This window comes from Procambarus clarkii, chromosome 65, assembly GCF_040958095.1.
Source record: "Procambarus clarkii isolate CNS0578487 chromosome 65, FALCON_Pclarkii_2.0, whole genome shotgun sequence".
Lineage (NCBI taxonomy): Eukaryota > Metazoa > Arthropoda > Malacostraca > Decapoda > Cambaridae > Procambarus > Procambarus clarkii.
In genome coordinates, this window is record NC_091214.1 from 15,024,012 (window position 1) to 15,051,118 (window position 27,107).

The 27,107-nt window shown below is 36.9% G+C and overlaps 3 protein-coding genes across 9 annotated transcripts in view; 2 read left to right on the top strand and 1 right to left on the bottom strand.

Annotated features, from left to right (window-relative positions):
* The first annotated feature begins 1,080 nt into the window (after positions 1–1,080).
* Positions 1,081–8,142, top strand: mRpL51 (mitochondrial ribosomal protein L51). 5 transcript variants are annotated; one of them, XM_045763427.1, is made up of 4 exons: positions 1,081–1,212; positions 2,273–2,518; positions 7,281–7,388; positions 7,617–8,142. In XM_045763427.1, the coding sequence occupies exons 2-4, from the start codon at positions 2,281–2,283 to the stop codon at positions 7,847–7,849; spliced, it is 579 nt and encodes a 192-aa protein (XP_045619383.1). In that variant the 5' UTR covers positions 1,081–1,212; positions 2,273–2,280; the 3' UTR covers positions 7,850–8,142. The 5 variants fall into 5 exon arrangements, with proteins under 5 accessions (XP_045619383.1, XP_045619382.1, XP_045619381.1 ...); XM_045763426.2 differs by having other exon boundaries at positions 1,115–1,307; XM_045763425.2 differs by having other exon boundaries at positions 1,117–1,319.
* Positions 8,143–11,980: 3,838 nt separating this feature from the next.
* On the top strand, positions 11,981–17,539 carry LOC123771099 (V-type proton ATPase subunit e 2). The gene is made up of 4 exons (XM_045763428.2): positions 11,981–12,136; positions 14,708–14,755; positions 15,601–15,688; positions 16,557–17,539. The coding sequence occupies exons 1-4, from the start codon at positions 12,039–12,041 to the stop codon at positions 16,647–16,649; spliced, it is 327 nt and encodes a 108-aa protein (XP_045619384.1). The 5' UTR covers positions 11,981–12,038; the 3' UTR covers positions 16,650–17,539.
* A 4,020-nt stretch (positions 17,540–21,559) lies between these two features.
* The window catches only part of LOC123771101 (myb-like protein X), a 64,053-nt gene continuing 58,505 nt past the window's right edge, over positions 21,560–27,107 (bottom strand). For 2 of the 3 annotated variants that reach the window (XM_069309432.1, XM_069309431.1), the window contains exon 13: positions 21,560–26,230. In XM_069309432.1, the coding sequence (XP_069165533.1) occupies positions 23,604–26,230 (2,627 nt within the window). In that variant the 3' untranslated portion in view covers positions 21,560–23,603. The remainder of the gene's footprint in view (positions 26,231–27,107) is intronic. The other variant, XM_069309433.1, reaches the window with a different exon arrangement.

Genomic DNA, 27,107 nt, shown 5'->3' on the forward strand with positions numbered 1-27,107 from the left:
ATTTATTATAATTTAGATAATATTTATTTACTTTTTACTGTAATTTATTAATTTATTTATTTATTTATATACAAGAAGGTATATTGGGTTTATGAGAGTACAGTTGAAGTTTTACATTCTTGTAAAGCCACTTATGAACTGTAATGAATTGTTTTAACATAATTCTTGGTTAGTGTATACAATGTAGAGCATAGGCCCCCTACACATGCCCCTAATCCCCCCAGAGAGTCCCTACTGACCCCCCCTCCTAACCCCCCTTGCCCTGAAACCACCCACTCTAAATTGTGGAATGACCTAACAAATGCAATAAATTCTTGCACTCACTTTAACCAATTCAGAAAGATGGAAAGACGTACCTAACCGACATTATGTAGACGTGTATATATATCTACTATACTTGTCCAAATAATATAAATATTATATAATTCTTCGTCCGAATTAACGTAGTTATTTTTGTTGTTAGTGTTAGTATTAAATACTGTAAACTTAAAAAATATATATGTTCAAGTTCAAGTTCAAGTATGTTTATTGAGACAAGAAAAAATACATCTCAAAGGGATAGAGTAGCTTAGGCTATTTCTACCCCCCATATATATGTTGTTGGTTGTTAGTGTGTTTTAATTTCCATCCTTCTGCTTATAGGATCATGGACTATAGATTATTATATATTATAGACTACCTAAACTCCCTGGTAGGGAAGGTAGAATTGGTCCACCCCTATTCACCCAGCAGTTACTGGGAACTTGGCTGTAAACCGATTGGGGGGTCGTGTTCCAGGGAAAACAAATAGGATAAGGCTTACCATGAGCTACGGGTAGGGTAGCCTCGTAATATGAATCAGAAATCGACTACGTCTATATACGACCTGTATAATAAAACAATTTTGACAAATTTGTAAACGAGCTATAACTGCAAATTTTAAAGTATACCTCAGTCGCTAGTTTCAGTATTTTGTTTAAGAGTTTCCATTAAGCGTGTAAGTTATATATCACTACAAATTCCAATATGTATCTTAATTCCATTATTGGCTTTAAAATTTGCTGAAAACTGAATATATATGAATAGCAATGACCCCAGTGGCGTCGACCATCACAGAAAACGTGGCGGCTACAGCAGCATTATAACCGATCGTCGGCGACTCACCACAACAACTGATCACCGCCATTTTTACACCTCGCCGTTGCTAACAGCCACTTCTCTTGATTGATCAGGGTGACACACAAACGTATACCAGTGTAAAAAAGAAATTCAGAGGAGTCTCGTGACGTATGGGTATAACTACCAGCGGCGTCACTTAACTATTGATGGTATTGGTTCAGGTACTGTAATGGTATTTGTGCCCTCCTGCAGGCCCCAGGCCCAGCTCCTCAACCTCTTAATATACATTGATTTTGATTGTTGCCGCCAGAGGCGGCTAGTTTTTTGTGCACCCCATACTCATCCTGTGAGCGGTAGCGCAAATAGCATTACAGCGGGCACAAAAGGTCTTTATGAGATCTCAACTTAGATTATTGCATAAACAGTTTCATCTATTCTTCACACTTTATAGTTACAATGTCAGCTTGTTACAGAGAATGTTCTATTTCAAGGGTTATATATTAACAGTAAGTCATTATACATACATGGTAGGTCTTATTGCTAATACACAAGTGTTGAGCAGTGGAGATATTACAGTCATAGGGGAGCTGCTCTTTATTATTAGTCTTCATAATACACTACGTGTTTCTTAATCTCATATGTCATTTATCTATTGGAAGCAAAATATGGATACAGTGCAAGGATTTCAGGTATTTTACCCTTGGTGATAAGATAGGAGTCTTAATATCCAATTCCAATTATCGTTCATCCAGTGCATTGACTCCATACCCTTCTCAGTCGCCATACCTTGTTAATACACCCATTAATTCCATTAATAACCATAATGGTTACCAAGAGTTAAACTGATGCCATAGTGATGTTGCACATTATACAGTACAGTATATATGAATCACATTATTTTCATTAGGATACGTTAGAATAGGATGAAATATATTTAAAGAGTAGTAATGACATCGAGCAGTATAGCTTTTGGCTTTTTTAACCCTACTTTTATATCTCTTTTTGCTAGTACAGTATAATGTGTTATGTAAAATTCACATGTTATCTGAAAATCATGAACATTAAAGACAACTGTAACCCTAATCTAATTTTCAAAAATTTACACAGAGACTTGAATTGTTTGTCTTCAGGTTATCAAGCAATAATTGCATGTCGCCTGTTTGTTGTATTTCAGGTACGACAATGACGGCAGTTGCAGGCACACTCTTACGCTCGTTAGGAGCAATATCACGGAGTGTCTCCCAGACAGCCCCGACAGCCCTTCGCGGAGTGTCACAGTGTGTGTTAAACAGCGGAACTTGGTGCACAGCAGCTTGGACTCCACAACTTACCATTGTCAGACATCGTTACTATTCTGAAAAGCTGGCAAAGGGACCTCTCCTCAGAAACTATGGCTATGAGGAAAAACTTCACAACAAAGGTACTGTACATGCATATAAAATGCAACTCGTACAAAAACATTTCTACACTGTGCATTTAGGGGTGAAATTCATAACATTGAAAGACAATAGATGAATAACTGTTTATCTATCATAAATAACTTCTCCATGTATCATCGACATCTACAGCTTTCCCAAATTTCATCTCTTGTACTGATGCACTTACCTCGTTAATAGATGGTATTCTATCTTGCACATTTCTCACACCAGGAAACCCAGTTACGATCGCGTGTGCTTTCACCACTTCCACCCTTCAGATTTTCAAAGTATTAGTACTGTATATAATCCACCTGCTTCTAATTTCTTCTTCAACAGTTAATATGCTTCCATTTTATCTCAACATTCATGTTTCCTTGGTGGTCTTCATTTTAAATAAAACCTGCTTTTTTATTTTTTTCCTAGATCCAGTCTCTTGATTTTCTTTTTAGATAATCATTTCACATCCCATTTAATCACATCATACACATGAGTTCTTGCTTCCTTCTCTCATTAAATTTGTGTTTATATACAGTACTGTAAATACATATTTTTCATGTTGGCTGCTCTTAACACCTCATCATATCAATTTAAGTAGCACGACGCACTTGCTTGGCAGTCTTAACCAAGCATTTCTTGTTTACATCCCATACATTCAGAGGTTCGTTTGTTCAAATTCTCTTGCTCCAAAATCACTAACTAATCATTTATTCTCAGTTAATAAAAATTTATCAGTATTTATTCTATTGTCACTAGACTCCCTGTTTAGTACACTTACCGATTTATTAATGATTATCTTGCATATCACAGCCAAATGATCAGATAAATCTTTTGATATTCCTTTTATTGGTTTTATCTATTATTCATTCATATTTATATACTGTATACTGCATTTCTATACTTAAACCATATACAGTGACACCTCGACTTACGATTGCCCCTACTTACAAATTTTTCGAGTTACAACGTAAATTTTGTCGGAAAATGTGATTCGCCTCACGACCATGTTGTCGACTAACGATCTTTGTTGATATGCGTTTGGGACGACCGAGCGTGTGTTCCTGGTGCCACAGCCGACCTCGCCTCAGTCTACCAGAGCCACCCACTTGGTGACGATCGCGCTTGTTAAAAATTTCAGTATTTTTGTGCTGTTTTGTTTTTTGAACATAAAAGTAATTATTATATATCATGCCATGGGTCCCAAGTAAGTCAATGGTAAGGTTCAATCTAAAAAAACACATGTGGTGATGACCATAGAGGTAAAACTAGAGATCATTTGTAAACATGAAAATGGTATGAGGGTTGTTGATGTAGAGTGGAGGATGTCCCTTCCTCATTTATTAAGCAAATGTGTGCAGTGTGGGAAGAATTGCAAAGGTTTGCTGAAAAGTGTCACCCAAATCAAACTGTAGCAAACTGTTGTGTTAACCTTTTTAATGACAATTTGATGTCTCACTTCAGACATGTTAGAATGTAGAGAAAAACAAGTGGTTTTACATGTTTTAGTGTTTTTACACTAAAAACAAAGGTTTTTAGTGAGAAAAACAAGCAGTGAGCCACAAGCAGATCCTAGTGGTATGCAGACAAAAGGTAGGAGAGAGAGAGAGTACCCCAGAAAAGTTATCACTGCCTGATGTTATAATGGAAGGGGGACTCCCCTTCCAAAGACTAACACCTCTCCTCCTTCCCCTCCTCACCGTCTTCCACATGCCAACAAGAGTCCTCATTCAAGGTAAGATATATATACTGTATTGTAGTGTTATTCGGTATAAAATGGATTTTTAAGCTAATATTTTTAGGGTTGTGGAACGGATTAATTCAATTTACATTATTTCTTATGGGCAAATTCGTTTCGACTTACGAATTTTGGACTTATGACCCATCTCTGGGAACGGATTAAATTAGTAAGTCAAGGCCCCACTGTATTAGTATGTACAGGGGTACCTCGGTTTAAGAGTTTAATCTGTTCCTGGAGACAGCTCGTATTGCGAAAACTCGTAAACCGAAGCTAATTTCCCTATAAGAAATAATGGGAAATAATTAATTCGTTCCTGACTACCCAAAAACCTCACTTCAAACTAAATTTTATACCTAATTCATCGAAATCTACACTACAAAACTATGTTCAAGTTATTATTTATCATTGCTGATGACTGCTGTTGGCGTATGGAAGATGGTGAGGAAGGGGGAGGAGGAGAGGTGTTACTGTTTGGAAGGGGAGTCCCCTTCCATTATAACATCAGGCAGTGAGGACCTCTCTGGGGTGCATTCTCTGGCACATTTTGCCTGCATACCACTAGGTCCTGGTTGTGGCTCACTGCTCAATTTTCTCACAACAAAGCGGTCCATTGATGACTGTTTTTCCCTTCTTCGCAAGATGTTTCTGTAGTGAGGCATCACATTGTCATTGAAAAGATTAATGCAACGGCCTACTACAGCTTTCTCTGGGCGAGTCGTTTCAATAAAAGTTTGCATATCTTCCCACATCTGACACCACTTCTTAATGGTTGCGGAAGGGACATTCGCTGCTGCCTCATCCTCCTCCACTGGAGAAACATCCTCAGCTGAGTCTTCTTGCTGTTCCTTTTGAAGGGCTTAGAGTTCTTCTGTGGTCAGTTCTTCGTTGTGTTCTTCCACCAACTCTCCACATCAGCACCATTCAATTCCAAGTCCATTTGCCGGCCCAGAGTAACGATTTCCTCAACAATAGGCTTACAGGCTCAACCCCTCTAAGTCTAGTTCTGTCACACATTCGGGCCACAATTTTCTCCAGCCAGAGATCAGGGTTCTTTGAGTCACTTCTTGCCAGACTTTGTCAACGAGTTTTAAAGCACTGCAAATGTTAAAATGGTCTTTCCAGAACTCTTTGAGGGCGAGTTTTGTGACTTCAGTCACTTCAAAACATTTCCGGGAAAAGTGGCCTTTCATAAAGTTTCTTAAAATTCGCTATGATTTTCTGGTCCATAGGCTGAATTAGAGGAGTGGTGTTGGGAGGAAGGAACTTTCCTGTGAGAAAATTACTGTATCTGTGCAACAATTCATCTTCCAAGCCTGGAGGATGAACAGGAGCATTGTCGAGGAGAAGCAGGGCCTTGAGTGGCAAATGTTTCTCCTGCAGATATTTTTCTATGGCAGGGCACACCACTTCATACACCCATTCCGAAAAAAAAAAATCCTAGTCACCCATGCCTTATTATTAGCCCTCCACATCACACACATTTGGGTTTTCTGCACTTTATACTGTTTGAAAACCCTTGGATTTTCAAAATGATACACAAGCAAGGGTTTAATTTTCAAATCGCCACTCGCATTTGAAAACAGCACAAGCGTAAACCTATCTTTCTTAGGCTTGTGTCTGGGCAATGATTTTTCCTCCTTGGTAATGTATGTCCTCTTAGGCAATCTTTTCCAGAACAGTCCTGTCTCATCACAATTAAAAACTTGTTGCAGTAGGTATCCCTCAGCCTCTGCAAACTCTTTAAATTTTTCAATAAATCTTTCAGCCGCTAGTTTGTCTGAGCTGGCAGCCTCCCCATGCCTCTCAACACTATGAATACCACTTCTTTTTCTAAATTTTTCAAACCATCCCCTGTTTGCCTTAAAGTCTATCGTATCTGCATCACTCGTTCCAGGGGTTTTCTTTACAATGTCTTCGTGCAGTACCCTGGCTTTCTCACAAATGATGGCCTCTGAGACACTATCACCTGCTAACTCCTTGTTGTGTATCCAAATTAATTAATAACAACTTTTCCACTCCCTCAAATATTTGTGGTCTTTGTTTCGTGATTTTCTTACGCCTTTTGCCACTTTAGCACTCATAATGTCCTTTTTCTTGCTAAGTATAGTGCATATCGTTGATGTGACTTTGTTGTACTGCCTACAAAGTTCAACAACACGTGTACCATTTTCATGCTTCCAAATGATCTCTTGTTTTTCCCCCTATTGTCATCCTCACATGCGCTTTCTTGCCTTGATCCTTACCACTAGCTTTCTTGGAACCCATGGTGAGATATATAACAACAACTTTTATGGTCAAATGGCCAAAAATCCAACAAAACATTGAAAATCCTGTTGAAGAATTCAGGCGGGATAGTCACTGGATGCGAGGCACTGGTAAACTGAGGGGCGATCACCATGCCACCACGCACTAGGTCGGCCTGTACGTGTATCAACACCCTCGTCTTCCGAGGCAATGCTCGTATTCCGATGTAAATTTTCCGAGCAAATCCTGCTCGTATTCTTAAAAACTCGTATACAGGGACAATCGTATTCCGAGGTACCACTGTAATACATAACTATTTCATTACCTAAATCTTTTAATGTACAACTATTGTCGATTATACATAGACACCATTCATACCGATCATGTCATTCTTTGGCCTACTCCTGCTTTACCACTCAAATTGGTCATCACAATTATACTGTAATTCCTTGGTATTGTGCTAATTTCATTCTCTAAACTACCCCAAACAATCTCTCATTCTCAGTTCTGTCATCACAAAGATTACCAGTATATGCAGTTACAACAGCAACATTTGTCCTTTTTAAACTTAGTTCCATGTGCAAGTACCTTGAACGCCAAAATAAAGTTATTCATTGCCCTACCTTGCGATGATTTCAGGGCTTAACTTCCCCGCAGCCCGGTCCTTGATCAGGCCTTCTCCTATTCTCCTCCTTCTCCGACTTTATTCATTAAAACTGTTTATACCTTGTTATGGATGAGGGAAAGCAGTGATTGACTTTTTTCTCATTTATTTGTTCTTGCAGGATTGTTGCCACACATAGTTCATGGGAAAAGACTACCCACACCACTTTTCCGCCCTAAAAACAACTGGGCTGAAAAGAGAGCATTGTTTGGTCAGAACGATTACATAGGTAAGTTGTATTGGCTATACTTCACATGTGGACAAATGGAAACAAATTGAAATTTTAGCAAGTTGTATTGGCTATACTTCACATGTGGACAAATGGAAACAAATTGAAATTTTAACACTATAAAGTAAGGATATACAAATTGTTTCACACTGATAGACAAATTACATATATTCCAAATATTGCAGTTTATATGCTAAAATTAAATACAGTACTTTGGTTACTTCACAGATATACTAGGAAATGGAACTTTAAGACCTACAGATGTGCTTTATTCTGTTCCTCCATGGTTACGTGGTTTCAAGGGAAATGAGTATCAAATGTTACTAAGAAAACGAAAATTCTTCGGGCTGCAAATGGTTACCTACCGCCCAAGCAAGTATCGGGACATGCAGAAACGAATCAAGTGGCTATATCGTTATCTAAACCAGAAAACGAAAGATTACTATTGGCACAAAGCTTGAGAAAATGTTATTTTTTTTTCGTTATCAGAGAAGACTAAATAATTTTTTATCATTGTTCATTCTTATTGAAATAGTCAACAGTTTATATCTGAACACCTTACAACACAAATTTTTAAGAGTCTGATTTGGTTTTCCAACTAATTATTAGCAGTACATTCAAGGCTTGTGAATGTGTAGTTCACTATACTGTCTGTATATCTTTAATTATACAATCCATTGTATATTTAAAGCTAATTTCATTCCTTTTGATGTAATATACCTGTCTATAAATAAAATTACTGTACAGTATTGTACTAAGAATATAAATTGTAATCCTACATGGTGTAATTTTTCTTCTTTGGCTTTTTCTAACATGTACCCCAGTATTGCCCATACAGCACACACACACACACACTGATGTAACAACAATGAGTTTTTATTAAAATGTTATTGGAGTTAAATAACCAAAACAATTTATGACTACATTGTTTGCATGTGCTGGAAAAGTGCAAAATTGGGGCCCACCCCCAAGGGCCTTAGGAATCCTATAGAGCCTAAATTTTAAGATACCTGTATGTCCAACATATATGATGACTTATTTTATATCTTCTCTACCTGTAATCTTCACTGCAAATAATCCACACTGCACAAGATCTTCAAGTATTTTTCACCACATACAACCTTCATGACACAACTTTCACTTCTCTGATTTTCACTGCACACAATCTTCATTACAGATAATATTCAGTAACTTGGTGTAGCATTATCATCAATGTGTAGTTCCAGGTGTATCTAATTTATTATCCGGGTGTAGCTCCAAGTGGATCTAGTTAATTAATTCCATGTCTGTTGACTAAGAAGCTAATAATTTTTAGTATTTAGTGCCTGTAAAACTGCAGAGAAAACAATGGCCAAAGCACTCGAATAATAAGTGCCCATACCTACTACTCAGAAGATGATAATGCCTGTACTCACCTAGCTGTGCCTGTAGGGGTTGAGCTTCGGATCTTTTGATCCCGCCTCTCGACCGTCAATCTACTGGTGCACTGATTCCTGAGCTTCTTGAGCTCTATCATACCTACATTTGAAACTATGTATGGAGTCAGCCTCCACCACATTGCTTTCTAGTGCATTCCATTTACTAACTACTATGACACTGAAAAAGTTCTTTCTAATATTTCTGTGGCTCATTTGGGTACTCGGCTTCTGCCTGTGTCCCCTAATGCGTGTACCGCCCGTGTTAAATAATCTATCTTCATCTACCCCTGTCAATTCCTGAGAATTTTAACCATATCGTAACTATTGTATCCACTGATGAATTGTATCCACTATATATAGAGCAAACTTAGTGCTTTGATAATTACTAAAAAATACATACATGCAGCAGATTGACAATGCATATTTATGTATATGTAGGAAAAGTACTAAGCTGCACTTTAAATTTGGAAAATTTTGTATAAACAAGTGCCTGTTGTGGTGCTGTGAAGCACATCAAATGCCCAAAAGTATGCAATCGGGTTTAAAATATTATATATCGAGGTAATATCACATCTTTTAAAAGTGAAAGGTGACTACAACTACCAATTTACCAACAAAGAAGGTGTTGAGGATTTAAATTGACATGTCCACTTGAATGTTGGAAGTTTTCTACATTTATGAAAACTTGGTTTAAAAAAAAAAAAGAGGCAGTGATGATAATGCTAAACCATTATGCATACAAAAAGCTGCAAACAACCTGTATCTTAATAATTATACATTCTGGAATAAAAATGATACTGTACTGGGATGATGTACATAATAATTATTTGGGTTTCTGCCAGTGGTGGCTATATTATTGTGCACCCCATAATAGTCAGTGGTAGTTTATTGTGCACTCTCATACCCCATCCTGTGAGTGGTAGTTTATTGTGCACCCCATACTAAACCTGTAAGTGGTTGTTTATTATGCACTACATACTCATGCTGTCAGTGGTAGTTTATTGTGCACCTGAGGCAGGACTTCGTATTCATTTTCAATGGTTCAGAAATAGTGTTAAAAAGGGTGATGATCAGCAATGAGACTAACGTCCCTAAGACTACTTACTCTACATTCTTAGTTCATGGCACATTATAGCATGGTGATCTCACAACCTAGGGACCCAGGTTCCATCTCCATGCAGGACTGAAATGGTTGGCCATGTTTCCTTTCACTCGATGACTGTTCACCTACAGCAGTAAAAAAGGTAATAATTTATTTTTATTTTATTTTATTTATACTGTACATACAATAGTTCTTATATTCTTGTACAGCCACTAGCACACACAACGTTTCGGGCAGGTCCTAAATCCCATGCTTCCCAGAATATAACTCCAAATCGTTTAACAACCTGGTGCCCATTTTACTGTTGGGTAAACAGGCTACAGTTAAGGCTTGATGCCCAGTAAATCCTCTCTGGCCAGGATATGAACCCAGGACAAAGTGCTTGCGAAATGCCAGGTTTACCACTACGTCACAGACATACTGGTACTACTAATTATTATTCAAAAGAATGTACAGTATGTACAATGAAGATAAGAGTAATAATGTACAATTGTTGGGACAGGAATTAAACACACTGATGAAGCCACTATTATGCAAAGCGTTTCCTGCAACACTTAAAAATACAGGTATTTGAAAAAATTTAACTAAGGGTATGAAGGGTAAAAACAATACTAAAAAGAGAAAGCTAACAAAATGAGAATGTTGAAGAAAAATAAATGAATACAAAAAAGGGTGATACCTAAAGATGACAGGCATAAATTGTTACATTATGGAGTCAGTAGTTGTAGCAACAGTACAGAAGTTTAATTGCATTAAACAATCTAAATACTAATGTGTAATATAAAGAAGTTAGTGGACTCTCTCATAACATTTTCTTGGAACATAACAGAGCATAGAGTTACAATATAAGTATACTGTAATTTCAGTTTAATGGGGCCAACACTAAAAATAAACAAGGAACATAAAGTACATGAATAAGCACTTTAACAGAGAAGTGCAAGAAGTTAGACAACAGAAAGTGCATAATTTTTATTAAATAAAAATTGAAGAACAGTGTAACACAAAAACAACTTATTTCGAAGGAAGATGAGAGTGAAATTGGTTACATGGTATTTATTATAACATTAATTACATGCTATTAAGTAAGTATTTCTTACTCTCTTTTATAAATTGGTTGGAAGCTTTTAATTACAATTCGGAGGTCTTTCAACAAGGTGGGTAGGATTATTGTTGGTCTAAATTTTTTTATTTCAGCGAGATCTCCACTCTTATGGACTGAAATGACTAGCTATTTTAAGAGCATTTAGGAAGTTGCCGAGAGTTGGCAATTGCAGAGGGTTGGATCATGGGGACTTTCAGTAAACTATGGAGACCTTGATAAGCCTACGTATACAGGCTTCCTGCCCCTAACATATATACTACATAATAGTGATTAAGCTGTGGTCCTAGGAATATTTCATTTTATCTTGGACAGGAAACTTGTATTTACGTTTGTATCAAAGTCCCCCGTAGGTCTAACTAAACTTTCCCAAGATGCAACCCACAACAGTTGCCTAGGTCCGGTTAACTGCTTGGATCGTCGAGCATGTAGCCTACTGTACCACTGACTATAATATTTGTATGGCACATTAAGTGCAAATTAAATTAAAATTAATATTTGTTAAATAATAATTAAATTATGAGTTGTAGTACAGGCTACTGTAGAGCACAGTAAGTGCCGTAAATGGTGTTACATGGTAAATTAAATGTTAGCAGCAGTTGTGTGGATTACTGCTGCAAGACGCTGAGTGAATGTGCTCTGTCCTAGATTCAATTTTGTTGTTTTTGCAATAAAATAAAAATATGAAAGTGTTATATTGATTATAAATATTGGATTCAACTTTTAACATTTAAATCTAGATTATTAAATCATACTCTATTCTTACTTTAATATTGAGAAATTGAGAAATGGGCAGTGATCATGTCATATGATCAACTACGCTACCAGACGCAAGATTTCCTATTTATTCTAAACTAAAATGCATGTGCATAAAACTACATAACAGTTTATTTTAAATTTCACATTTAACTCAAAATATAAGGAATTATAACAACAAACCAGTATACAGCATCATTTGTTTTCAATTGTAGTGTTGTCAATAAAAGTTGGGAAGGGTCCCCGGCAGCAGGGATCACCTGACACTAGTAAACATGGGGGCTGCCGTGGTACCTGTTGCTGTCGTCACCGCCTTCTGGGCCGTAATTGGTATTATATTGCCCTTTATTGTGGCGAAAGGACCAAATAAAGGGTATGTAATGTTATTTGTCATCACCGAGCCGTGTCTGCGTTGTTTATATACCAGACAATTTATATCTTGTGAATGCCGAGCATCTTACTTCATGAGCTTGTAGCATATTATAGATATCTCGTCTAAAACTACATAATTAATAATTGTGACCTATAGTATATAATGGAGTTCGAAAATTGAGTTTTACTTTTGGACTTAAATGTACCTAAAGTGCAAGATAAATTGTAGGTCATTTGTAACCTAATCATATAAAAATTTGAGTGTTCCCTTGGGGCATAGTAGGCCTCTGGTTCCTGCTCCTGTGGAGGTCACAGAAAGGCATTTTTGTGCCCAATTGGGCTTGAGTTTATATCATATCCTGAGGGCACACCATGCCCACCAGTACCCACCAACCTCCATCACGTCTCGGCCATGCAAATGCCAGACACCAATTATATTTAACTGCCCTATGACCCAAGAAGAAAATGGAAAGATGTATGAACTTTTCTGTGGCTGAGGTGATATGTTCCACCAGCAACCCATCCTCGACTCAAGTCCATTACATTCAGCGGTCGACCCCAAAGACGCATTCATAAATTTTAACATGCTGTTCATTCAAAACGGGAATTTTCTCAAGTATAATTTAATATTATAATATATTGGCATATTGTGTATAAATAGGCATAGGTTAGGTGTTTAGGTTCTGTTGGTAATTATTTGTATTTGTAGTACGTGGGTGAAGCATTTACAGCGTTGTGGTTCGAACAAAATTCGTCAGTGAAGCACTTGTTCCGGATATGTTCGAACGTCAGCAGTTGTGAGTCGTGTGTAAACCGCTTTTCATTCATAAACAGGGGGTTTGGCGGGTGCATGGAATCACTTTTGGATCTTTGTTTGGAGGACGGGCTGCCACCAGACATATTAGTCTGGGCCATTGAAGAGGACTGCTTCATTGCAGAAATGAAACCAAATGGTCAAAATGTGGCATGTTTCCTGGCGATTCCTCAGGTGGAGCAGATGTCGAGACCTCCAGTTGCCATCATGGTTGAACCAGGAGTCCTTCAGAAATATGCACACACCGTCTTGATTCATCCTCAATATTGAGTGAATATCTGACTTTTGCTCAGCCTCAAGTTAGGCAATGTACTGCCACAGGATTTGGTTTATTTTTAACCTTGACTAGGGTACAATATGGTGCATATAGCTTGTTCTGTTGTGGTTCTTAAATAAATGGCAACAAATACTGTAGGCCAACACTAATGCATTCTTAAGGGCCAGTGTATTAATAATACAAATAGTTATCGGATATGGTTAATTTATACAACTGATCCAGAGAGTGAAAGCAATGCTAGCTGGGAAGGGGAAAAGCCACTATCTGCCTAGATTACCATGAGAATATTTGAATAAACAGCTTGAAGTAATTGTGGCATTCACAGGGAGGAATCTTGTTTATTAGCCTATACTGCAGGCATGTCAAACTGAGGGTTCCACAAGGGCCATAAGGGTCACACGTGTGTTGTCATGAAGGCTCTTGTGTGTAGAATCCGACTGCATTTCTAACACTGTAGTTCTATCTGCAGGCTTTCTTCAGCCTTGGCAACATCAAAGGTTAATGGTGCTGAGAATAATGTGGGCCGCAGATGTGCTTGCAAAGGGCCACATGTTTGACATACCTGCATACTGTGATTGCCACATTTCAGGGGTTATCAAGGCTAGCCTATTAAACTTGGCATTGGAAAAAAAAATACGTATTCCTCTCTCCAGTGATACGTCCACTCCATTTAACATAGATTATCTACAGTTATCTTATGTACTTTTAGGCCTCTTCCTGATATTGGCCTAATTATTACCAAGGTACCATTTGGTACCATTTTAAAAGGATCCCATGGATCATTTGGTACCATTTTCTAGCTTGAAATTTTTTCTTCACTTCCCTCAATGGTATTGCTGCCTGTCATCACTGGGTGATTTAGCACTAAAATGCTAATTCCATTGTTCTAGAAAATAGCTATTATTTTTATACCTGTGGCTTTTATTTATATATACAGTATTATTATATGTAGTATTATTATATTAAGAATGTGAATTACCAAGTTATGTCAGATTGGATTAGCTGAGTTAGGTTTGATAAAATTTCAATGTTTTAACTCCAAATCATAATGCAAAGCATAATCATTCCATATAAAAAAAATTGTGAAAATATAATATTTCGCAAAAATTCAGCTGGTTGGGCAACTTGGCCTGTTAGGTACAACATTACAGTATATACTGTATACAATATATATAATTTATTTATATATTTATAACTTGATGTTGAGTGAGTTTTCTTCTCCTTTGACACAGCCTAGAGTAGTGGAGTGTGTGCAACTCTTTAGTCCCTCATTGCTGTAGCAACTCTGCCATTTTCCTACTATGTACCTTTTGCCTTGTTCAATATTTTGAGAACACTTATTACTTGTTGTCCTCCCAGTATAGTAAGTGTATTGTAGTGCTATCCTGCACCTCTTACCTTGGCTCTAACAAGCTTATCAACGTTTCCTCATACTGATTTTTTTTTTTTTTTACATTTATTGTCATTCTTATTTTTTCCAGAGTAACACAAGTAGTGTTGGTGATTACAGCATCAACATGTTGGCTATTGTAAGTAGTTTTTCATGGCTTCATCTTTACACTTATACATCATTGTATACATGTATGCACAAGATAACTATTTATCCAGTCAGGAGAGGGATATCATCTGCACCATATATTATACCTAATTGTTTGAAACTGTATTTTTCTTTAATATTAATCATTTCAATGGAAAAAAAAGTCTGCCAGCAAGGGTAGTTTGGGTAAAAACGAATAGGAACAAGAAGTGGCATCCTAACATAAATGAGTTCAAGTTGCTATAGAAAAGTGAGGCTGGCAATGGAGTTGATCATTGTATGGGCTACCTTACATTATTCATGGATGGTTATGAATTTTTGAAATGTAGGTATTTGATGTAAGGCAGAGAAAGATGAGGTATAACATATGATCCATGTTTTGGAGGGTGCCACTCTATTCGTTCATGCAGATTACTACTGTGTGTTGATCAACTTAGATTATGAGTTAGTCCAAAGCAAAAATGAAGTCACAGCTATTATGTAGAACTTTAAACTTTAATTCCTTTGATGCAAAAGTATAATTACAGGATATATGAACAGCCACAAAGGGCCTTCTTATTGATACAAGTACAACATATGATAAACACTTTGATTGGTTGACTCATGAACACTTGAGTTTGTTCATGAAAATAATGTTGAACTATTTAACGTACAGTACAACATTTTATCCATATCGGCATTCTTAGTTATGGAAGGTGATTTTTTTTTCCCTGTACTTCAGTATTCTATCAAATCCAGACAATAAATATATGCTAAATATTTATATTCTTGGTAACTGCATCCCACAGATGCTGACTGCAGAAATTCTTGAATAGTAATTATTTTAATCTTTTATAGCTGGCTACTGTGTTATATGCATCAGATGAACCCTCTCATCGGGCCACAACTCCACAACACAACTATTCTGGCTCTAAAGTACCTCTGGGTATGTATAATGATTAGTTTACTGTTGATAACTGATGCAAGTAACATTCCTATTGAGGATAACGCTTTTCATACATTTTTCAGTCGGTGTTGATACTCTGGTATGGTCTGATGTGACAGTAGCCTCACTTATTAGTTCACTTTCTTGCCATCTTCAAAACTACTGTTGTTTGTTCTCGCATGTACCCAGTCTTGCATCTACCTTGTGTAGCTTCTGGGGATCAATGGCCCTGCGTGGTGGAATCAGTTTTACAAGAAACTTAGACTTTTGGCACATTTGAAGGGTGGAGATTCCATTATCAATAATGGGGTGTTTATATTAAGGATGAACTGTGGCCTATAGTGAAGTGAACTATAAGAAACTTAAGAAGAACTGAAGGTCACAATGAATAAACAAAGGGTAACATTTCTAGAACTGTGATAGTTTTTTTTTTTTTTAGTCATTAGTAACTTTTATGTGGTACCTTAATTGTTAAAGGCCCAGGTAAATGCAAATTTTCTCAAATGTCATAATTCTTTATATTCAAATTCATTTGGGAAATATCTTGGAATCCTGTTCAATTAATAATCTAGGAGACAAGGGCCATAAATATTTTGGGGAATCATATCTAGACTTCACAGATATGGGGGTTGGAGAACTGGAAAATACAGCATCCAATAATCCAAGAAGTGAAAATCAAGGATCTGGATAATGGGGGATCCATTGTACAGTACAGTGTCCTTGTATTTTTAGAATGAGGAAATATAACCAAATACAATAACTATGGTACGCTGAAAATGGACAAGCTTTGTGATTTATTCTTCAATATTTTTATCTCCTTGTGTTTGTTTTTTGCAACAATGTTTACAATAATTTTTCTCCTAAACAGGACGGGACTATAACATTGGATGAGTTGGATAATGGAACGTCAACCACAATGGAAACCGGAGAAGGAACTACAACAATGGCTATGGAAAGTTAAGCCTTTTAATTAATTTTGCCATAAATGATTATCATTGAGGGAAGCTAAAAAAAAATTCTGAAGCATTTTAAGATCGCATGGCCTAGTTCAGAATTATTCTGATGAGCACTTCTTAACCCAAGAATCTTTCCAAGTGTTAAGTGTAGCCCATCCTCCTGTACACAGCAACAATAGGGGGATATGTACAAATTGTGAACTTGTGTGATATGCAAGTCTACAATTTCTCCCACAGAAATAATGATCAAAATGAAATGATTGAAAACAAAAAAAATGCCGGTGTAGTGTTTTCATTGTCATTCCATTTATTATTATAATTTTTTTTTTTTTAATAAGGCATGCATTTAGTTTTCAGTTGTTCTCATTTCAATAGGACAGATTGTGGTGTGTGTACCTCACAATATGCACAATATGTACGTAGAGTCTAATGTCATTTTAGGAAGTCTTAACAGAGGGATGATTTAGGTAAATGTTTTTATTTTTGATTTTGATATTTTTAATAGATTTTAATTACTGCACATGAACAGAAAATATTAAACATTTCTGGTATTATTTTAAATAGATTAATATTTCAGAACGTGTTAATATTTGTTTATGTACTTTAGTTATTTAATTGGTAAGTTATTGGTGGAACTGTGTAAATTTGGACAGGTAATATGTATATTGGTTTGTGTGCAGCGAGTTGTAAAAATTATATATATATATATTTTTAGAAGAAAATGTTTAGTTACTATTAAAAATATTTAGCTTTGTATACTAAATAATAGAGCCAGCTGTGTAAATATTTACCCACATTCCACTCAAATCTGCTTAATAATAATGATGCATAGAATGAGTTTTATTGTCAATGGGAAATGGTATACTTTTATTTTAAATATACTGTGTACATTATATGAAGTTCTCTCGCTTATATCCCTTGGTATTACTGTATTAACCGTTATACTGTATATATAATTCAGCATTAAGTTTGAAGTTTTCCGTTGACCACACAAAGGTAAATTTGTCAAATAAAGCTTGCAGCTTGACTCTTCCGTCCTTCACACCTCCCACTCACTCTCTTCTCTCTCAACATGGTAGAACAGATTCTGCATTTGAGTTCCTATTTGGCAGATCATCTTCAGTAGATACAAGACAAATTTTGCTTGGTTCCCAGCCATGTTGTTGATGCCTCTTACAAATGCTTTTTCAGCTATGTCATGTGTGTTCCATCTTCCAGAAACTAATTCTTCACTTGGGTTCCCCTGCCAATCATAATGCAATTTGCAACCATTGCAGAGTGAGTGAGTTACCTATTACAAATAACAAATTGCATATTATTAAATATGATTTGTCCCCATTGTCTTCATCCTGCTACCGTAACCAGAAGTTGGGAAATAGCTTGACTATTTCATGTATTGGCCACAGATGGTTGACTTGTGGGCACTTAATGGAACAAAGACCTGGATTTTACTTTCAGCACTGTACCAAACATGGGAATGTCAATTTTAATACGAGTATGCTGTAATAAAAAATTGGTAAACTGTAATAGCCATGTCAGCCACTAAACACTGCCAAGCTTTACTAAACACAGGACAGCTCTGAACTAACTAAAGAGGCTCGCCACTACTCTGCCTGCAAAGATACGATACTTTTCAACTCGCTAAAATATTTAAATTACACACGCCTGACTGTCATGTTCTTAGTACAGTACCTTCTTTTTGATACTTGCCATCATGTTCAAATACAGTCTCTTGCTCCTTGATGATTGAGAGGTAGGGCTGATGCCATAACACAAGAACAAATGCCACTCAGTGTATATCAGCTAATGGCACATATGATCCCGAAGTTATCTTGAAATAACCCAAACAAAATAGTTGCCCACAGTACAGAGGTCTGGAGATCCACGTGAACCTCCCTACAGGTGAATAACAAAGTGCTGGAATAGGCAGTAAAGGCTATGATACCATGTTGACAAAAGCAGACAATGCTACACCACTTTAGTGCTACCTGACCAGAAACATTATATTATGCTGTTTACTATTAACTACTACTTTCTACATGGCCTGATCTTTCTACATGGTGAGGCCTGACTTTGTTATCAGGCCCTGATTGTTCTGAATTTTTGTGACCCCTCTTTTCAACGTTTTTTAGCAGGGTTTTCCATTGGTGTGTAGGTGTCTGAAACCCCTCCACTCCCTCACCTCTGTGAGGGGACAGGGTTCTGGTACCCATCTCCAGTAGGCAAATGAAGAGGCGAGAGATGCCTGGGGTGCTAGTGTATAAGTGAGGAGGGCCACTTTAGACGTGTATATAAATAAATTACACGGATAATTTATCAGTGTATATAAATAAATTACAACAGGGATTCCAAATTAGGACAGGCAGTGCAAATCTCGGTTTAGATTCGCCTAAAAAATATGGCTTTTATTTCTTGATAATGTGAATATTGTAGTGTTTTGATTGGCCATACAGACGTTGCAATCAAAACTGTCGTACTGCTGTGAAGTATATCAAAGTTTTACAATTACTTATTGAAAAATTTGCCAAAAGAACACTACACAGTTTTATACACTTAGCCTCCACCTACACAGGCGGAGATCAAAATTATCAGTAGTTTCAAAGCATTATATGACAAAGAGTACTTTAAAGATGGGACACCACGTGCATAGCTCTCATCCTGTAACTACACTTAAGTAATTAACTATAGCATTTTATATATAAATTTACTTTTACAAGTATTTCCAGTAAATTACCCAGATCACCCAGAAATTGGCATTTCATGACATTCAACATTGATGAAAAAGCAGGAATATAAAAACCATTCAGTGGTGAGATAAAGTGCCACAAATAAGGTTATGAAACCTAATGCACTTTTTTATCACAAATGAGTGCCTAAGGTATTTCATAGAAAATCTTGAGTTACAGAGTATGAGCATAGGAAGTTGATGGGCCTGGATCAATTGGTGTCATGTCTTACTTTTGAAAATTAAGTTTTATCGGACTAGATCCTGAGAAATCCTGGCACTGAAGGAGAAATTTCTGTGGAGAAATTTTTCTGGTTTATCATATGATAGGTTGATATTAAAATTATATTATCTATAAACATGGGAAAAAATTAAGGTATGAATATTAACTTCTTAAATATAGCTCTAAAACAGTTAATGCTTTGGGAAAGACATTAAACATAGTATTTAAAATAAAATTCTATGGTTCGTTTTCTTTTGAGATGACATAGTTTTCATTCACAATTGAAAATAATGCTTTGAGACCGGGGCTTGGGTAATGTCAGATGTATTGAAATGTCTTGACATCCACAGCTTCTCTTGATATCTGTCCATCATATGATAGATTGACATTACAATTTCTCCTGGCAAGTGGTACCAACAATGACACGAATTTGAGCAAATAAAATCATGCTAATGTTATTAACTGTTGTGAAGTGTTTTATTCAGAACTAAGCAGCTCGCTTACTGTAGTAAGAAATGGCAAATTAAAATATTAATGTTTTAAGGGAAAACATGCTTTAAACCTTGAGACATAACATTAATATATTCAAGTTTATTTCAAAATTATTTATAAAGAAGTGCAAACATGAAAAGTAAAAACAGCGTTGAATGTAATGAAGCGTCACTTAATGGGCGAGTCTTGTTGGTTCCTGCTTGATGGAGTTCTGGGAGTTCTTCTACTCCCCAAGCCCGGCCCGAGGCCAGGTTTGACTTGTGAGTTTGGTCCACCAGGCTGTTGCTTGGAGCGGCCCACAGGCCCACATACCCACCACAGCCCGGTTGGTCTGGCACTCCTTGGAGAAAACTATCTAGTTTTCTCTTGAAGATGTTCACAATTGTTCCGGCAATATTTCTTATGTTTTTCTTACATAATATAGACTTAAGTTGGCAAGCATGTAAAAGCACCAGCACCTATAGCTTCCCTGAAGCTATAATACACTGATCAGTGCCATACTACTTATTAATACCATCAGTCGCAGAGTTCGATTTGCCTTATGTTTAAACTTTAACATAATTGCCACCACCAGGAAAGCACCCAGAAAGGCAGGTGAACCAAACCAAACCACTGCATGGTTTAACAAGAGACCTCCAAATCACCAAAAGAACTCGACCAACAAAAATTAAACCACCAAATTTTTGTTGGGAGAATTCTTTTGGTGATTTTGAGGCCGATGTCTCTCTTCTTAAACCATGCAGTGGTTTGTTTTGGTTCACCTGCTTTTCTGGGTGCTTTCCTGGTAGAGGCAATTATGTTAAACTTTAAACAAAGTTTTCATAGGCCATCACTCCCTGCACCTCTTTGTGGAGACCAGGTTCTGGCTCTGGGTCCCCGGCAATCCTGTGACTGATGGTACCTGATAGTATGGCACTGATCAGTGTTTAATAGCTTCAGGGAGCCGACGGGGCTCTCCTCATTTTTTGTTACCAAAGTAAATTACACAAAGATCTTTTGAATAACTAATGTGTGTGTTGATGACAGGAAAACAAAAAGCCTTGGTTCCTGAAATCTGAGTTGTGGGGTTGAGAAGAAATGAAAAAAAGTGAAATGAAAAGTCTCCGTGGTGTAGTGGTAAGACACTCGCCTGGCGTTCCGCGAGCGCTATGTCATGGGTTCGTATCCTGGCCGGGTAGGATTTACTGGGCACAATTCCTTAACTGTAGCCTCTGTTTAACGCAACAGTAAAATGTGTACTTGGATGAAAAAACGATTCTTCGCGGCAGGGTATTCCAGGGACCTGCCCGAAATACTACGCATATTAGTGGCTGTACAAGAATGTAACAACTCTTGTATATATCTCAAAAAAAAAAAAAAAGACACACGTAATAAGGCCTTGGTCTTGACTTCTGCTGCAACCAGTACTCACTGCTGCTGCTGTCGTATCTCTCTCCAGTAAGTAATGTGTGGGATAATTACATAAAGACAGTCGATAAAATTAGGAAGATATATTTACAGGCTCTGCTTCCACAATAAAAAGATCAATAAGTTGTGGTTTACTAAATACACTACTGTATAATCTAAACTATGGCAGGCACTTTGAATAGAAATAATTCACACACAAAACATAAAATACTAGACTGTACTGCAAATATCCAATAAAAGTAATAAGTAAAAATTAAAGTATCCTCCCTGCTGGGGATAGATGAGTGCTAATAGTAACTGACAGGTACAGTATAAGCTTCAATATTACACAAGCTTGGTCTAAACTTGTGAGCAAACAATATTAAACAATATTAAATGTCTACCGGCTACTTTAAATTATATATTTTAATTGAAAATGTTTTCCCATTATAGTAATTTGAAAATTAGAGTTGAATGGTAGTAACAGCTGTAATTAGCATACAGTTTGTTGAGGACGGGCACTGGTGGCAGAACTTCCCACATGACTGCCATGTTGTCACTCTACTACTGACCTCTTGGGCCCCACACACTGTGCCACTGTGCTCATCTCTTACATCTCTCAATAACCAGTTGAATTCTTTTTTAATTTGTTATTTTCACTTGCAGCTTTGTGTTTTCATGCTTAGACAAACATCAAAATTGTAATTCTTTTCAGTTTCTAAATGTAATCAACAAATGTCTCACTCTAGAGTTAACCAAACATATGGGAACATTTTCAGCAAATGTTTTAGGGCCATCACGTCCTAATGCTCGAAAATATTTGTCATGCATTAGGCTGCTTCTCCTCGAGGAAAGGAAGTGCCAATTTGGAAGAAGCTATCAAAACCCTACGTGTAGAGATGGAGGTGTTAACAAAGCTGAAGGTAGGAACCAAAAATACTACTTGGACACGCACACACAAATTGTAACCACCAATACAAACAATTTGATATAAAAGAAAAGATGATGTGAAACATGAATTTGACTTTGTGATGGCTTATAGTGAGTAACAGCAGTACAGTATACAGTAATAAGGAAATATACGCTTAAACCAGCTAGATAGAAAAAATAACGTGAAACAAGAAAAATGCAGATTTGTGCATACTCATATTTACATCAAGATACACAGTGTCACGCCAGGAGACCAGACTCCCTGAGCTAGAGATCTGTAGGCAGCAGCAGCACAAGGATGGATCTCTATGGAAGAACAACACTGTGCCTTTACCACTCTCATGTAAATCATTCAAAGCTAGATAATAAAAGGAAACAACCATCAGCAGCTTGAATGGTGAAGCCTTCATCAAGGAAACTCCGGCATAAATGACTGACTTGAAAACATCTGAGGAATGACCTCCCCAAGTAAAGGAAATGTTAAGAGATTGACCATATAACAACAGATCAACAGTTGTTTAGTGAGATACTTAACTGGATCCCTCAAAAAATAAAAAATAATAAAAATTAAAATAAAATTTCAATTTTTTTTTTTTACATTGATAGATGAAATAATTGGAATTTATGGGTACAAGGAAGAATGTGATTTAGCAGTGAATGAAAAATAGATGAACAGGTGAATAAACTAATGTACAGTACAGATGTGCATTATACAAAATACCACAGTACACAGTTTGTGGAATTGTATGCAAGCTCATATTATTAACATGCACATCATATAGCCTTCAATGTGGATATACGGTTTTTTGTTCGTCTCTTAAAATTAAACACATTATTTGTTAAGCCATTGCTTGGTCACCATCGCCAGCAACAAACATCTTGTATTACTCCTACAAGATGCTTATTATCCTACTCAAGCATTCACCACAGCTTGCATCACAGCTCTCAGTGGCTCACCTTGCCAACATTACCTCTACCCACAAATTTAAATTTTAAAATGTACTATAAACAATGTAGATATATTTTCATAGAGACTAAAATACATCCAAGTTATAAAAGCAATACAGCATGTACAAATTATATTCCGACAGCATTCATTCAGGTATTTTTATATGGTATAAAAGCTACTAATAAAAATAAATGTAAATCTTGCATTTCAGTTTTAAATCAAGGTTATACAGTATGGCTGTGGAAAACTATTATTCATTTTTGTTTGCCAAACACTTGACTTTTTCTATGAATAACCATCTTCCTCAGTTTGCGTCTAATACAGCTGTCAGAAGACTGTCTCGTAATCCTTCTATTTGGAGACACTAATCGATGCCTCATTTTACTTGATTTTATCTCTGAATTTGTACTTTTTTTCATGATCTGGGAGTTTCTTTCCCCCTTAACAGTAATATCACTAAGTGACATGTTTCCCCGGTTAAGAATTGAATGTTTATTCTTCATTTGGACACCTCTGTCAAGGGGCATTATTTTGTGTGCATCTGATGCAGGAGTTAGATTTAAATGAGAAAGTGATTCGTCACTCTTATTCTTTGATATAATATTACCTCTAGGACTGGTCGAGCATTCACTGCCCGACAGATTACGTCCAAGTGTATCTGCTACATTTACTGTGCTTGGTTCACTGTGTTTACTCGTAATAATACTTTTGCCATGTACTTCATTTACAGTACCACCCACCTTATCTTTCTCAGTTCCACCCACCTCATTATTTACAGTATCACCTACCTCATCATTTACAGTATCACCCACCTTATCTCTCTCAGTTCCACCCATCTTATCTCTCTCAGTTCCACCCACCTTATCTCTCTCAGTTCCACCCACCTCATTATTTACAGTATCACCTACCTCATCATATACAGTATCACCCACCTTATCTCTCTCAGTTCCACCCATCTCATCATTTACAGTACCACCCACCTCATCATTTACAGTATCACCCACCTCATCATTTACAGTATCACCCACCTCATCATTTACAGTACCACCCACCTCATCATTTACAGTATCACCCACCTCATCATTTACAGTATCACCCACCTCATCATTTACAGTACCACCCACCTCATCATTTACAGTATCACCCACCTCATCATTTACAGTATCACCCACCTCATCATTTACAGTATCACCCACCTTATCTCTCTCAGTTCCACCCATCTCATCATTTACAGTATCACTTACCTCATCATTTACAGTACCACCCACCTCATCTATCTCAGTTCCACCTACCTCATCATTTACAGTTCCACCCACTTCATCATTTACAGTACCACTCACCTCATCATTTACAGTTCCACTCACCTCATCATTTACAGTTCCACCCACTTCATCATTTACAGTACCACTCACCTCATCATTTACAGTTCCACTCACCTCATCATTTACAGTTTCACCCACCTCATCATTTACAGTTCCACCCACCTCATCTATCTCAGTTCCACCTACCTCATCATTTACAGTATCATCCACCTCATCATTTACAGTACCACTCACCTCATCACTTACAGTATCGTTCATCCCACCATTTACACTACCACCCACATTTACAGTACTTGATTCAACTTGTTTACTACCTCCACCCACCACATCATTCCTTTCATGACAAGTTTTGTCAGATTTTTTTTTAGTGTTAGAGTGTCCACCAGGTCTTGAGTTAGAGTGTTGAGTGGAAGCGTTCTGCTCCTCGGGGACGGTCTCGGGTTCTTGAGTGGAAGCGTTCTGTTCCTCGGGGACGGTCTCGGCTTCAACCCACGGCATCTCTTCATTGTTCTCATTTTTGTTTTTTATCTTTTTTTGTTTGCCATGTTTTTTTTTACTGCTACTCTCACCTTCAGCTTGGTTATTTATTTTTGTGTTTTTCTCTTGTTTCTCATCAAGATTTGTATGTATTGTATTGTGTCCTTCTTGTTTATGTTGGAAATATTGTCTAAACCTATTAACATTATTGAATGGAGTTTTAGGTGATAATTTTGCCATTTCATATTGATTATATAACCTCCTCTTTTGAAATAGTTTCTTCTTGATATCTTGCGGTAATTGAGAATGAGTAATTCTTGATCTCTTCCGTCCCTTAAAATTTTCTTCCAATTCTGGAGAAAAGCTCTGTTTATGTGCTCTACCATCACTAGTGGATGCCTTTACTTGACCATTATTTGAACTTTTAAAGCGTTTCCTGGATTTACCTCTTCTTTGTTGCCTCGTGCTATGTCTGCCTGAGCTCACAGACTCATTCTCTATCCCCTTTGACATTTTTCTCTTATACTGCAGCTGTTGCTTATTAATGGCAGCAGCAGAGCGTCTATCAGAGTCTGATTCATGGTCACTATTCTTTTCACTGACGTCATCTGACGATTTCCAATCACTACGTAAACGTTTTATAGTGTTGCCAGTAACAGTAGTGCTTCTATTAGAGTCAGTTTCATGAACACTCTTCTCATCATCACTCTCTTCTGACTTCCTCCTCTTATGACACAGCTGTTGCTTGGTATTGCCGTCAGCACTATTATCATCAGAGTCGGTTTCATCAGCACTGTCTTTTGACTTCCTCCTCCTATGACGCAGCTGTTGCTTGGTATTGCCGTCAGCACTATTATCATCAGAGTCGGTTTCATCAGCACTGTCTTCTGACCTCCTCCTCCTATGACGCAGCTGTTGCTTAGTATTGCTGTCAGCACTATCACTTCTATCAGAGCCAGTTTCATCAACAGTATCTCCTTCATAACTGTCTTCGCTACTTGAGACAATACGCCTGGCGGTTGTACACGCTACGCTTCTGTTTTTGATATGTAGCTTTGGCTGGGGCTTCCATTTTTTTCTTTCTGAATGTGCGGAAATAAAAATTTAAAAGTTAAACAACTTTCAATGTGTTGTAATATATTGTGATACACTATCTGCCTTAAGATGATCTTTAGTAATTCTTGAACAAGCATCTACCAATAAACTATATTATTTTGGTTACACCAGTGTACTCTCGCTCGCATGGACAGATCTGTACCAGACGCTATTACCAGCGATCAAATATTAATATTTTCAACCATTTTACACTGTGCATTATTATGTTTTATTACTGCTGACAATAAAACACACATTTGCACATAATTTGATGCCCAAATCACTTTAAAAACAAATTGTATTTTATTTAAGTGATTTCTTTATTACTTTGTCAATGAATTCATGCCCAGCAAATACACCTGACATCTTATGTTATTTTTACTGCAACCAAATGAAACGCTCTTGCTAAAAGAATGGAACTCTGTTGTATCTGACATCCTGGTACACTGTATTTTGAGTGAAAATCCACTGTATTTTCATTCATGCACAATGATAACAGTAAGAAACTGTTTTCAATAGCTCCTCAAATTCATCTTATGCCATATCTCTGATAAATATTATATTTACTGCATAATTTGTAGGTTTATTCTTGACATATTAATTCAAAACTCTTTAATGTGTATCCACTGCAAAATTTTTAAGTTAATTCTTGACATACTAATTAAAAACTTAAAATTATTTAAATTTCATTCACCTGAAGCTATTTATTGGATAAAGCAATATTAAACAAATCCAACACTGCATGTAATGAAATGCTTTTTTCTGATGGGTCCTTAGCAGATCCCTGAAGCTTACTCCCTGGTGAAGCCTTAACAAGTGCACCAGGTCATAGACCCCATGCTAGCCTACAGGCAACCACAACCT

Coding starts and splice junctions, on each gene's coding strand:
- mRpL51 (XM_069309434.1), top strand. CDS start 1,328: ATGGTATTTGTGCCCTCCTGCAGGCCCCAGGCCCAGCTCCTCAACCTC. Junction 1,485..2,272: donor CATTACAGCGGGCACAAAAG/GTCTTTATGAGA, acceptor GTTGTATTTCAG/GTACGACAATGACGGCAGTT. Junction 2,519..7,280: donor GGAAAAACTTCACAACAAAG/GTACTGTACATG, acceptor TTGTTCTTGCAG/GATTGTTGCCACACATAGTT.
- LOC123771099 (XM_045763428.2), top strand. CDS start 12,039: ATGGGGGCTGCCGTGGTACCTGTTGCTGTCGTCACCGCCTTCTGGGCC. Junction 12,137..14,707: donor GCGAAAGGACCAAATAAAGG/GTATGTAATGTT, acceptor TATTTTTTCCAG/AGTAACACAAGTAGTGTTGG. Junction 15,689..16,556: donor TGGCTCTAAAGTACCTCTGG/GTATGTATAATG, acceptor TCTCCTAAACAG/GACGGGACTATAACATTGGA.